Source organism: Nothobranchius furzeri, chromosome 17, assembly GCF_043380555.1.
Source record: "Nothobranchius furzeri strain GRZ-AD chromosome 17, NfurGRZ-RIMD1, whole genome shotgun sequence".
NCBI classification, from domain to species: Eukaryota; Metazoa; Chordata; class Actinopteri; order Cyprinodontiformes; family Nothobranchiidae; genus Nothobranchius; species Nothobranchius furzeri.
In genome coordinates, this window is record NC_091757.1 from 46,694,610 (window position 1) to 46,708,264 (window position 13,655).

Consider the following 13,655-nt stretch of genomic DNA (forward strand, 5'->3'; position numbering starts at 1 on the left):
CGACGGCAGATGAACGCCTTTACCATTTTAGCTAAATAATTGTACAAATTTAACTACATTTTTCAGAATTACACATACTGATATTGGATGGTTATTTCCTTGCTTGATTTTATTTTAAGTTTGTTCTTTTACAGCTGCTTTTTATCCGTCCAAGTATCTCGTTTGTTTTGCTTAGGGTAAGCTTCTAAAATCCCAACCTGGCAACCCAGATCAGATTAGCTGAGGAAGACCTCGGCCTGGTAGTCGGCAGATACCTACTTCAGGTTTCATTCGAAACAACTACAATTACAATTGTTACATCTATACATATTGTACTTCTGGATTATGTCAGTAAGTATAATAACACAAAGACTACTGATAGATACACATTAAAAGTTATTTTTGCGTAAAATATCTACAAATGGTTCTGTAGTTCAACTGATATTTTTCTTAAAGATGGCGGACAGCGTTTGCGAGTTTAGCAACAGAGCTAACATTAACAATCTTCCCAAATGATTATAAATTTCCTATCAATTATAAACTTTGCGTATCTATATATTTTGTCGAGGTTACATTAGTAATATTCAAGGTATGCTCAATTGGAGTAAATTATACAAATGAGGTGAAATGTGTCAGCTAGCTTAAAACAAATGTAGCAACCCTGTTATTTATTGTGCTTGATGCGTTTTCACGACTCATTGTTCTCCAAAACGCCAGCCTAAAATAACGTTAAGTTTTTTGTAAGTTTTAAATATACAAGTATGATAACAATAATGTTACATAAATAATTCAGATTTTGCTTTGAGTTCATTTCAATCAATTCCTGTTATTTTTTTATAGTTGGAATACGAAAGAAAGCTAACACAGGCAACCTCAAAAGTATAAATATCTAATATTTTTAAACAGGAAATGAACAATGAAGAAAATATTTCAAATATACACATAAAAAGTTACTAAATAAGCAGGTAAAAGTACTAAGCAATGGTCATTAAACTATAATGTACTTTAAATTAGTGTAATGTGTGTTGGAAATTGTTGTAATAAATAAATAAAGTTGTAATTCTCAGTCATAGTGTACAAGCTACATTACAAATGTTCATTAACATTTAAAAGTCAACTTCACTAAAATGATCAAATTGTAACGAGTTTAACCCTCTATACCTTTTGTAGATGTCTTATACAATGTGGGTTAAACACACAGCAAACGTCGGAGTTAATCTGTGTAACAGTGATTTGTGATCAAGTCTAAAAAAATACTTCTTTCAAAATATATGTTTCTGATCACTACTTTTAACACTTATTTCCAATAAATGGTGGGACTGCTGACAGTCTTCCGTCCTTTTGTTTCAGGCCAGTGACGACTCTGCTGCAGGCTCTCCAGCTCGTCACAGAAAAAAACACAGCATGGAGTCATCTAGATCTCCCAGAACATCCAAACACCACCATTCACGGTCAAGATCACGCTCCAGGGACCGAAAACGTAAGTATTTGAAAAGGCAAGGCAAGGCAATAGAGAACTCGTCAGCAGTATTAGAACATGTGTGAATTTTATCATTGGAATGTTATCATTTGAATGAATTGTACCAATAGAATTGCCACAAATGTATATTTAGTGTTTGTAACATTTCTAAAGTGGTTACTCTAACATTAGGAAATTCCACATATAAAGCATGATAAACAGGTGATTCTTCTGCTCTTGAGTCTACATTTCTGTTGTGCATTTGTTCATGTTTTATTCTGATTAGGGTGAAAAGACAAACTTCAAAATGTGTGTTTCTCAGCACTCTGTTTATTAATTCGTTTTTTGCTCTTTTCCAGGTGACAGAAAATACAGACGAAGTCGCAGCAGGAGCAAAGAGGTAATTGATGCATTGATTTCTATAATTAGAAACAGGGTTAGTGATTTTGAAAACGGTAGTTGCTAGCGTTAGGTTAAGGTGAGTATGTATTTGTAAAGAAATATTTATAATAGCCTTAGTTCAGAGCAAACAAGTGATGATGGGCTCATGTGAAAAGGGAACTTCTTTTACCCTTTTTATATTCACATGTCTGAAAGGAAACATGTGTCCTTGGATATCTGTCATTATTGTAGCCATATGAAATGGTGAAGAGTAGTTTTTCCTTTATTTTTTGTTAAATATTGTGTGTAGATCACATGATAACATTTCTACAATAAATTATACTCAGCGTGCTATTGCACGAAGAGACTGAACAGAGGACCCTGCTGACATAGCAAAATAATATGCCTACTACTGGGACAGGTAACTATCTGCCATTCAAACTCCTATTTGTCTCACATTATGAGTAGAAAAAGTGGTATTAACACTTTTCTTTTTTGCAGCAAGGGATGGGCATTTGCTGAATCTGAAACTGCTTTAAGTCTTACAAACAATGCAAGCTGGATGCCCATCCCTACTCTTAATTTTTCTGTGGTTGTAAATTCAAAGTGTTTAGGTTGCACCAAATTGTTATCGTTAAATTTATAAATCTGAAAATCAGAACTTAACATTTGCATGCACGCTGTTTAAATCTAGTGAGACATTCCAAATTGCTGTTTTTATTCGCTTCCTTTTACCATTCCTTTCTATCCTCATGTGTGCAGCCAAAATTGTACAAACACATAAATGGTCACATATGTAATCGTGCTCTGAGAATTATGTTCTGTTTTTGTTAAGATGGGTTCGACATGACAAGGCTCTTTTCATCTTGTCAGTTTTATTACATATTTTCTGCTGTAAGCCATGGTACTAACTCTTTTTGTTGCACTATTTTCCTGAAAGAGACAACTTCTTCTTAAAACAGGCACGAAAGAGGGACACTGCGAAGCTGTCGAAATTTCACAGAAAAACAGTGGATTTGCTAGAGCAGGAGAGACATTCAGCTGAGAATGGGGACGAGCGATCCAGACGCAAGGAGAGGAAGACGTCAAGGGGGCGAAGCTTGTCCAGGTCACACTCTAGAGAGAGGTTTGTCCTGTCCTCAAATGACAAAGAGGAGAAGTTAATGCTTTCAAGATACCAGAATATATATTGATTGTTGGACTCAGTTGTATTCCTCTTAAAATCTTAACATGTAGCATATTAATATTCATATTTACACCACAGTTTTTGTCAATAAAAACTGTTCTGGTTTAACCCTTGGAGGTTCCTTAAAAAAAGCTACACTGGGGACCCTCACACCAAAAAAATGCATTTTAGCAAAATGTGTAATAAAACCAAACAAAACATATAATGTTTAAAAAGTAAAAAAAAAATTCACATATTCTTTCCTTGGCTTCAGCCCTCACCAAACATGGTAAATTAATTGAGTGGTTTTGAGATTTAACCCCTTTAGTACCATGTTTCGTCAAAAAAATCAACAGTGTAAAAATAAATAACACAAATTTTTTTTGTGTGTTATGTCCACATTAGTTCTTTTGGGGCTGAATTGTGAGGGCTTTGGAGAGTTACAAATGAGCAAAAAAAAATTATTTTTTTTCTCTGTATTTTTGTGTAGTGTTAGATATTCAGAAAAACTCACATTCAAAATGCATTTCAGCTAAATGTATAATAAAATTTATATAGTATTTCAAAAGTAAAAAATATTTCACAGATTCTTTCCTTAGCTTCAGTCCTCACCAAGCATAATAACATTTTTGAGGGTTTTTGAGATTTAACCCCATTAGCGCTAAGTTTTATAAAAAAAAATCAACTTTATAAAAAATTTCAACCTAAATCATTTTTCGTTTGTTATGTCCAGAAGACCTCTTTTGGGGGTGAATTGTGAGGGATCTAGAGAGTCACAAATGAGCAAAAAATATTTTTTGTTTTCTCTCTTTTTTTGTGTAGTGTCAGATATTCAGAAAAACTCACATCCAGGTCCCTCGCACAGAAAAATGCTCAAACAGTGATAGTCATTTGAAAGTTTATTGGAACAACAAAGTGTGTGTGTGTGTTCATTCCCTACTTTTGCACAAACGCTGCAAACAGTACACACAACAGTGGAGTGCTCCTTGCAGACAGCCAGGTTACATTTGGAGCAGAAGCAGGCAAACATGCTTCGCTTGCCTTGGCAGAGATGGCACCTTTCCTTCTTCCTCCGGAGGGCTGCTCTGCTGCTGGTCCACCCGTCTCCACTCTGGGAGCGGTACACTCTAGCCAGGATCAGTAGCCCAAAATAAGCCTGCCGCTCCGTCGCGTCAATCAACATCCACTTGGCATTTCTCCGGATCCTCTCCGTGTTCATGTGGCAAACGATCAGGTTGAGGATTTCATCCGTAATAAAAAAAATATTTAAAACCATGCTCAATGCTTTCTGTCCGGCTCACGGCGTACCGAGTGATACCGGGATGTGGGATTTTTTCTCGCCGAAAATGATGGCTCTCCTGCAGCATGCCGCTCTTTGAACTCCACGAAGAATTATCTGCCCCTCCCTCCTCCATCTCTTCATCAGTCAGACTCTGGGCCTGCTGGGACAAAACTTTCATCTTCCGAGTCCAGGAACCTCAATGTTTCTTTATGTCTATACAATGTTTTAAATGGAGTAGGGGGTGGGGACATTTCATTTTTAGTAGACTTACCCAAGAACACACAGCGGAGCAAAAAACAAAAAGAATTGCATCAATACAGCCAAAGTAATTTAAAAACCATCACCGCCTGTGCAAAACAATGCACGGGGGACCTCTAAGGGTTAAAAAAGCTAATTATTAGAAATATTTTAAGCAAAATATTCACCATAATGAGTAAAGATTGTTAGAAGTTATGACAACTAACAACATAACAGATAATAATGCATTGGAAAGTAATTTTTGGATGTGCTGCTGGATCATATTTCTATCTATTGTCTTGATCTGATTTAAATGTCCAATTACAGGCGGCACCACAGCAAAAGTAGGGAACAACGGCGGTCACGATCGCGCAGCAGGGAGCAGAAGAAGAAGGCTAGATCGCGTTCAGGTTCAAGGACCAAACACCGTCATCGTAGCAGAAGCCGTAGCAAGAGCAGGTGAGGACAATTCATAAAAGGCTATTTGTTGTAACTCTTTGAAAGCTTACATTACTAATATGTTTATTAATTAGCTTTGATTTTTGCTCCAGGGAGCGAAAGAAGAGGGTTGAGAAAGTGCACAAAAAGAGTGGAAGTAGGTCTGTTAGTCCCCTGATCTTTCGTGGTCGGAACACAGCTATGGACGCACAAGAGGCTTTAGCCAGAAGGTAAGGCAACAGTAAACCGCTGAGTTAAGGACATTCAGCCTGATTTGTTTTGCTTGTGGTGGTTTGAAACTTAATTCTTATTGCCTAGGCTGGAGAGAGCTAAGAAGCTACAGGAACAGAAAGAAAAGGAAATGCTTGAGAAACAGCAGCAGCAACAGCAGGAAATAGCTGCAGGTGAGAAATAGTTGTTGAATAAAATGTTGACGATTCACTTCAGACTGTTACTTATGCTGCTCTGTATGTTGTTAGCTGTTGCTGCCCCTATAGCAGCAGCAGCTGCTGCAGCGGCCACCTCAAACCCTGCCCTCAACGTTGCAGCCCTTCTAGCCACTGGAACACAAGTCACACCTCAGATTGCTATGGCTGCACAGATGGCTGCCCTTCAAGCCAAAACCCTGGCAGAGACGGGCATCGCGGTGCCGAGCTTCTATAACCCGTCTGCTGTGAATCCCATGAAGTTTGCAGAGCAGGAGAAAAAGAGGAAAAAGCTATGGCAGGGCAAGAAGGAAGGGGTAAGTCATTTTGATGGGTGTTTTTAGTTAGGGTTATTTAGATGATACTTAGCTTTTTGTTCTCTGCTTTCTAAGGAAAAGTCACAAACAACAGAGTTGTGGGAGAAGCTCAACTTTGGAAACAAAGACCAAAATGTAAAATTTAGAAAACTCATGGGTATTAAGGTAAGCCAGTTTTTTTTTATTTATCAGTGTTGCTTCTTTTGAGCTTTTACTTGTCAGTGAACATTTACTTTTGCTTCTACAGGGAGATGAAGATGAGACAGAAGCTTCCAAACCACTAAATGATGAAGGCATAAAGACTCTTCAGAAGCAAGAAGAGATGTTTAGGAACCTTGATGTACAGTATGAGATGGCTCGATCTCAGACACACACCCAGAGAGGAATGGGTCTCGGCTTTTCCACCTCTTTCTCTCGTGGAATGGATTCTGTCTAGTGCCAAACACCTGCAGTCTTCTCATCTTTAAAAACCACCACTTCATCGCTAACCCTCAAGCTTGCATGGATGTTGCTCTGGAGTTGTAATTTATTTAGAGACGTAGGTCTCACATATTGTAAATAGCAGGATGCGGTGTTTAGCAATCTACATCTTTGTAAACAAAAGCATCATACTGATTGATGTTAGGTGTAGTAATTTTTTTTTTCTCTTCAGTAATGTGGTAGCTTTTTTAAAAACTGGATTATATATAGATATGCAATTGTCTGAGCATAGTCTGAATACAATGTGGTCTAAGTAAATGCTGTTTAAATCCATTTAGCAAAAGACGTTGTCTTCTGGATTTCTGTGGATTGAAGTCAGCTTGAAAGATTAAAGTTTCATGTTCTCGAATTTAATGGTGTTGGAAGAAGAGTTTTACAGATTAAGAGTGAAAGGTTAAATCAGATTTGTTGAGAGGGTGTCAGGTCAGCAAGCAGGTTAGAAAAGTAACAGTAACATGAACATACTGGTTCAGACGAGGCAGAAGATGTACCCTGGGTTATTTTATCACAAGTAGGTAGCCTATGAGACTTGTGGACATCAGAATGTCTGTGGTGAGGCTCATGACTGCTGTTTAAAGCTTTGACGGTACCGGTTTTACTTGTGTATTTAGTATTACCGGTAGGTGGATGCAGTTTCTAAAATGATCGCAAGTGGAGCAATAAACAGATTCCGAACCTAATCTACTTTATGGAGAACTTGAAAGTGAAAATTGTCCAATAGGAAAGCAGCTTAAGAAAAGGTAAATAAAACTTTGTTCCAATAATCAATATGAACAGAAGATGCCAGTAAAACAGCTGTTATGGAGTGATGATGCATTTCAGTTATGAACACAGGCTGATCAAACATTGATAAACTAAACCAAACTGCGTGGGATAATACTAACCAAATTCTAGAGCCACAGACTACCACTGCAACGAGAGCCTACAGGGATAGTACATCCCAAAATAATGGGATTATTGGAGCAGACAACGCTGAATGGGTTCATCTCAAAAAAGTTAAACGTGAGCTTCCGAAGAATAATTTTACAATGTCCTTCGAGATGAAAACTGCCTGCCAGATAATATTTATAATGCAGAAATAAGCTTCTCTAAAAAAGTTCAGGCTACAATGAAGAACAAAGTTTGCTGTACTTTTTTTTTTTTTAAATTAAATTGTGCTTTTGGTCTTATGAACTAGTTTCACTTTTTATGAACTTCAACAGAATACAAAAACCTTAGGAGTAGCTTGAGACTTTAGCACAGAACTAAAGTTTTCTACATCTTGTAGGTGTGAAAGAAAATGAAAGAGCTAATCTTTATCCTAATAAAGACAAACCCAATAAAAAGAGATGAAATGTTCTTGCATAAAATTTGCCCGAGTGTCCTGAAAATCTACATGTCAGGAAACATTGCAGCTTTGCTGTATGAATCCATGCAGAAATTCATTTTCACTTGCATATAAGACTTGAGTACAACACATGAGCTACACCAGTAATGAGGTTATGGTTTGCAAACTCTAAAATGAGGAGCAGGATCGGGTATTCGCTATGCCTCTTCTCTAGCGTTGCCTCTTCACAGAAGCCCATCCAGTGAAGCAGCAGTGTCTGCATAGCTTCAGGGAACAACTCTGCAGTCAGTTCCTCAGCAGGCGGCAAGTCACTTATTCGCTCAATGTGCTGAACTTTGAAGCCCTCTACTCTCTGGCTGATGCTGCTGTTGGCTGCGTGGAACTGCTGGCCGAGCCAACGCCCTACACAGGTAAGCAGGTAGCTGGAATACACAGAGTCTTTGACCCAGTCCTCAGCCTTAAGTAGGGCCAAAACTGTTTCAGTTGCATCCTCTTCTTTTAGATTACCCTTCATGTATTGATCGACAGATGTCAAAAGCAACAGTACAGTTTCCAGTCGTTCTGCACAACTTTCAGATGGGGAGGAGAGCTGGTCCTCCAAACTGTGCAACTTTTCTGTGAGTGCATCTACAATCATCTGGCTTTGCTCAGTTTGCAAACCATGTCTTGAAGAGGAGCAATAATCATGGTCTGCTGATGTATCCACTGTCCCACCATCACACACATGCACCATGTCTCCGTCGGCCTGGTAATGATGCCCTGGCATTCCACTCTTTGACTCATCAGACACATCAGCAGACAATAAACAGTCGAGCTGCACACTGAGGCTGTAGGTCATTTTCAGAGGGCTTTCATTTATCTGTGATTTCCAGACCTCCTATAAAGAAAACACAAAAGCATTAGAGACTAAACACAGAATTCAGCGATATCATCAGAGTGCATACATGTGTACGCACCTGGAAGTTCTCCAGCACTGCAAGCTGATCTTGCTTACTGAACATTTCAAAGGCAACTCGAAAAAGTCCTTGAATGCTGTAGAACCACAGACTGTTATTAGCAGCAGGCACCTTCAACCCCTGGAACCTGAATGCTGCAACAGACCAAAAAACAAGCCACAGTTGTTGTGCTCTTTATCTACGTAACACAAAAGGCTTATTTTAGATTTTACCTGAGGAAAAATTTATTTTTGTGGCGAGCCCTTTTTTGGCAAACCTGGCATGGTATCTGGGATGGTTTTCTGTTCGGATATCTGTGTTAGAGAGGAGATCAGCTCCCAAGTAAAGCGGAGTTACTGTGCCCTGAGGAAAAGATGACAAAAACAGAATTTTATATATATATTTATATATAAACATTTTTTAATTTTTTTTTTCACATGAAGGTCAAGTGTGTAGGCTGCTAGGTGTATAAAATATATATGTAATTTAAAAATCCCAAACAAGATTTTATTTATTTATTTTACTTTATTTTCTGTACAAGTTAAGACCTGTTGTCAAAACAATTCAACGTTTAATGATCAGGTGCTTAAAAACAATATTTAATTAAAACAATTATATAAAGCAAGAGACTCACGTGGTTAGGACAATTAGTCAATTTAAACGATGTTAGGTTTACCAGGTAAATAAAACGAATTTTCCTAGAACCACCATCCCACTGCGGTAAGGCTAAGTGGGTTACCGAGCGGCTCGACATCGTTGAAGACAAATGGAGCTTTCTTGTAATTCAAGTGTCACAAATATTGCCTCTTTTGCCAAACAAGAACCCACGAAATGATAACAATAAAGCTGAAAACTCAAACAAGCTGAATGAAATAAACCGGAAGTTTGTCGATGGGAAAAACGTCAAAATTAGACAAGTTATTCCACAGTTTTGACTCGCAGAACATATACACGCAAGTTGCTTAAGTTATAAACGAAATGGCGAACAGCTGTATTTATGTGCGTCCTTTTTTCTATTTTAACTTCTTTTGAAAAATGTAGAAGAAAGACTAGATGGTTTTTATTTAACTTTATTCTCTATATCCTTTAAGACTTTGCATTGGGTGAAGTTCACGTGACTCAAAAAGAACCAATGAATTAACAGAGTTCCCTTGTCTGGAACCAGATACCCAGTAGGTGGCAGTAATGCGCCGCAATGTTTAATTACTGACCGCCTTATGACAACTAAAGAAGAAAAACTAGGAAAAATGTCCGACGTTGATTTCGGTGATCGTGAGCTCTTTCAGCAGCTTGAGGACTCGGAGCCGTTTGTCCCGAGGCACATTCGTTTCACAAATGACGATGACGACCAGGATGAGTCGAACCAACTTCAGATTAAGCTCGAAGAGTGTGAAGCCAGCATTCAGAGACTGTCTGAGGAGAATATCCTTCTTGCTTCAGTGTTTGTTAGCATGTTAGCAGCACAGCGCGATCCTTTTATATTCAAAACAGAAAGCGCAAGACCTGTAACTATATGTTTGGGATAATTTTGTATGTATGTTTATTTTCTTAACCTCTCCTCCACATAAAGTCTTGCAACGAAAACTGAATATTTTGACACGACCTAGGTAATACTGACGTCGGTTATTGGCAACCGACGCACGCTTCAAATAAAACGAAACCGTCAAATAACACCCAGCGTTAATTTCTGCCTGGTTTTACAGTGGAATCACCATTGATGATGTCAACATGGATGGACCCCTGCTCCAGGTTCTTTATACAAATAGTAGCATATCAAAGTAAGTTCAGTTGTTTACTATTGGATGTAATTTTTGTTAGGGTTAAGATGCTAAATAAAACTATGACCTGGCTCTAGCAAAATAAATATCGTAAACATTGTTTGTCTTCAAGGCAGTGTCGTCAAGAAATTGAAGACTGCATCTGCAGTGTGTTCTTGAAGCACCAGAAACCAAAAAGTGAAAAATCGAAAACTTTGTTTCACATTAAGCCACAGGTATTTTGTCGTAAATATTTCCTGCAAAATGTTTTTCATTTAAATGTAGAAACTGCTACAACTGTGCCATTTACAAAAAAATATGTGTTTATTGTATCTCTAAAGAACTCAGCTTTTGCTTTGGATGAAGATCCCCAGAAGTTGTCCACCAGTAGTGTGAAAACAACAACAGAAGCATTTAAAGTGAGTATTAGATTTTATTTCTCTATGGATTGGAAAGTGTGTCATCAAAGTAAAATAATAATTGTCTTTTTCTTTCTCCTTTAGGTGGTTGGAAGTGTTTTATATTTTGCTACCTTTGGTGTTGACAAACTTGGACAGCCTCTGGTGAATGAAAACCCTCAGTTGACAGATGGATGGGACGTTCCAATGTATCTTTATAACAGATCTAAAATATTTATTTTAAAACACAAAGTGCACCCTGAAACTTAAATTTAGTCACTCGTGGACAAAAGTGTAGACTTATTGCAATTCAACAGTTAAGATGGGTTGCTTTCTAAATCTACTTCGAGTCAACATATCCGATGCAGCAAATGTCAAATGACTTCCTGAATTGTTGCACAGCTATCAACAAGTTTTCAACCAAGTCATTGGAGCGGATGGACATGAAGTAGAAATGAAAGACAAAAGGTTCTCCTTGAGTTATTGTGTTTGTAATTTTCTGTTTGCTGACTTGCTTTTTTTTTTTAAACTTTCATTTAATTCTCCCATCACAGACCCAAGAATATGTGTTTTAACTGCGGTGAGAGCAGCCATCAGCTTAGAGACTGTCCCAAGGTACAATTCTTTGTGTTGTTAATATGGCATGAATCTAAATAAAGTCCACACTTGATTTTCTGCATTTATACACTTACTTCCCTAGCCTAAAGACATGGCTGCTATTAATGAGCGAAGAAAGGAGTTTAATCAGAACAACAACGCAGCCATTCAGAGTAACCAGCGTTACCATGCAGATGAAGTGGTGGAGCGCTTTGCTAAATTCAAGCCCGGAATCATTAGGTCTGATTGTTGATTTGTGCATATCAGAACTGAATCTGAAAAATGATAAGGAACTATTGATGATAGATGTCTTTGCGTTGTGCTTTTGAACAGTGATGAGCTGTTGACCGCCCTGGGAGTTGAAGGCAACACTCTCTCTCCTCTGATTTATCGGATGAGGCAGCTGGGTTACCCACCAGGTTGGCTGAAAGAAGCAGAGATGGAAAATTCTGGCTTATCACTGTATGATGGAAAAGGTCAGATGTGTAATTTACTCTCCTCTAGTTAAGTTTAACACTGTGCTCCTGCTGTATTGAATCACAAACACACATAGTTCAGAGGTTGCTAGATTTTCATCATCTTTTTACCAGATGGCAGTGAAACTCCTGGCAGCCTGTCACAAAACATCTCTTACGATGTTTCCAAACTGGTGGATTTCCCAGGCTTCAATGTGCCAGCACCTCACAAAATGAAAGATGTAAGTGTTTGGTTTTCTATGAATTGACTTGGATTTTCTTTCTTGTTGCACGCGGATTTGGCATCCTAAACGGACCCCACAATTTTATTCCAGAAGTTTTAAGAAGTTCTTGTTTTCATCTGTGCAAATAATGTTTCTCTGACTTCTAGGAGTTCATGCATTATGGTTCGATTCCGATGCAGAACAGCCACATGAAGCAGAACTATGCAGCGTACCTATCTGACAACTTCCCCCAGGTATTTGTCCTAAATGCATTCATGTATCCGTGTTTCCTTTAAACACTTAGGCCTGAGGCACACAGCTGTGAAATGATTTTTAATATCTTATGTTAACAATAATGTAAAACATTTAAATTTCCTAAAAATATAATTTGTCCTCATTATCAGCCTGGTGCCACCTCCTCCAACAAGAGACAACACGAGTCTGACTCCTCTTTGCAGCTGAGGAAAAGGAATAAGTTAAGTCCTGATCGGTGCTCAGACAGAAGCTCAGATATGGATGTTGAATCAGGTAGCTGTTCATCTTAATCTTGTTCTTCTTCATGTAGTTAGTCTGTGAGTTTATGTGCACTAATGTCTTGTTTAAACGTGTAGCTCAAATATAGAAATGAATAGAATAACAACTAAATTATAAATGAGTTTTATTTGGTCGGCTAGCACTAGCCTGCGCGTTTAACTTTTTTACTCCCCACAGATCCGGGGATGCCTTATGCTCACGGCCCTGCAGACTTCCAGTTCCAGCCTCCCCTCCCTCCCAGCTCTGGCTCTGGCTCTCCTTGTTTCAGTTCACCCCCTCCTTTACCACAGGGCACACCCCCTTCTACTCCCACTCCTCCACCTCTTCCAAAAGGAACACCTCCACCTACACCCAACAACGGCTCTCCAGCTCTGCCAGGGCGTTACAGTAACTGGACAGTAGTTGATGAGGCTGTGGGAGAAGATGATCTGACTCTGGAGGAACTGGAAGAGCAGCAGAGGCAGATCTGGGCAGCTCTGGAAAATGCAGACACAACCACTAATAGTGATAGTGGGACTCCTGCTTTAGGAACACCTGCACCCAGTTCACCAAGTGTTTCTACGCCAGCGCGCATGGATACAGAGATGGAAGAGTTTGAAGAGCCAGTGGACACAGTGAGACCTGTTGAACCTTGCAACAGCAATGAGAATCAGCAGGAACCAGACGTACCAGAGATTTGCGCTCAAAGCCCCAGACAGATTAAAGTTGAGGAAGAGACTCCTCAAAGCCCCGAGCCCATCAGGTCCCAGGATGATAGTCCTCAAAGCCCCGAGCCAGAGGTCTGTAATTTGGGGTCTGGAAATTTAGCTTCTCCTGCACAAATGGAGAAGATCGCATCTGTTCCTCATCGAAGCAAGTTTGCAGCTGGTATCGTTCCATTTGAAGATACACCTGAGTTCACAGAAGTAGCAGAGGCCACAGGAACGTACTTGCGTATCAGAGACTTGCTTAAATTTTCCCCTCGAAATTTGACAAAGAAAAAATAAGGCATTCATCACCTCAATTCAATTTTAAAAGTAAATGATTTCTAGGTTTATTTTTACCGAGCATTTTTTTTTTCTTCTAGAAAGTCGATTTGGAAGAATACAAACCTGGAGAATTTGAATGCAATTTTTTTATGAGGTTTGGTTTTGCTGCAGAAATGCTACATCGTGTTTATTTTATTGTAAAACTTGTATAGTTGTCATTTTATACGGCAGTCTTGGCTTTTTGTCACACTTCAAATGTTTGTAAAACTTAAAATAAACATGCCTCTGAACTTTTCA

At 38.7% G+C, this 13,655-nt stretch overlaps 3 protein-coding genes across 5 annotated transcripts; 2 read left to right on the forward strand and 1 right to left on the reverse strand.

The window, feature by feature from the left end:
• Positions 1-199: 199 nt before the first annotated feature.
• On the forward strand, positions 200-6,517 carry rsrc2 (arginine/serine-rich coiled-coil 2). Its single transcript, XM_015973066.3, has 10 exons — positions 200-330; positions 1,330-1,459; positions 1,798-1,838; positions 2,782-2,945; positions 4,831-4,962; positions 5,055-5,171; positions 5,260-5,345; positions 5,421-5,683; positions 5,759-5,848; positions 5,931-6,517. The coding sequence occupies exons 1-10, from the start codon at positions 325-327 to the stop codon at positions 6,117-6,119; spliced, it is 1,218 nt and encodes a 405-aa protein (XP_015828552.1). The 5' UTR covers positions 200-324; the 3' UTR covers positions 6,120-6,517.
• A 965-nt stretch (positions 6,518-7,482) lies between these two features.
• On the reverse strand, positions 7,483-9,321 carry si:ch211-110p13.9 (uncharacterized). Of its 3 annotated transcripts, none has more exons than XM_054731753.2 (4): positions 9,102-9,321; positions 8,659-8,788; positions 8,447-8,580; positions 7,483-8,367 (listed from the first exon to the last, which is right to left on the reverse strand). In XM_054731753.2, exons 1-4 carry the CDS (start codon positions 9,177-9,179, stop codon positions 7,591-7,593), a joined length of 1,119 nt encoding a protein of 372 aa, XP_054587728.1. In that variant the 5' UTR covers positions 9,180-9,321; the 3' UTR covers positions 7,483-7,590. The 3 variants fall into 3 exon arrangements, with proteins under 3 accessions (XP_054587728.1, XP_015828555.1, XP_070402218.1); XM_015973069.3 differs by having other exon boundaries at positions 9,060-9,321; XM_070546117.1 differs by lacking the exon at positions 9,102-9,321 and adding an exon at positions 9,060-9,086 and having other exon boundaries at positions 8,703-8,788.
• Positions 9,322-9,635: 314 nt separating this feature from the next.
• zcchc8 (zinc finger, CCHC domain containing 8) lies at positions 9,636-13,655 on the forward strand. Its single transcript, XM_015973036.3, has 14 exons — positions 9,636-9,847; positions 9,990-10,032; positions 10,129-10,203; positions 10,316-10,418; positions 10,524-10,601; positions 10,686-10,789; positions 10,983-11,048; positions 11,135-11,195; positions 11,281-11,417; positions 11,511-11,653; positions 11,768-11,874; positions 12,024-12,110; positions 12,261-12,384; positions 12,568-13,655. Exons 1-14 carry the CDS (start codon positions 9,643-9,645, stop codon positions 13,374-13,376), a joined length of 2,142 nt encoding a protein of 713 aa, XP_015828522.1. The 5' UTR covers positions 9,636-9,642; the 3' UTR covers positions 13,377-13,655.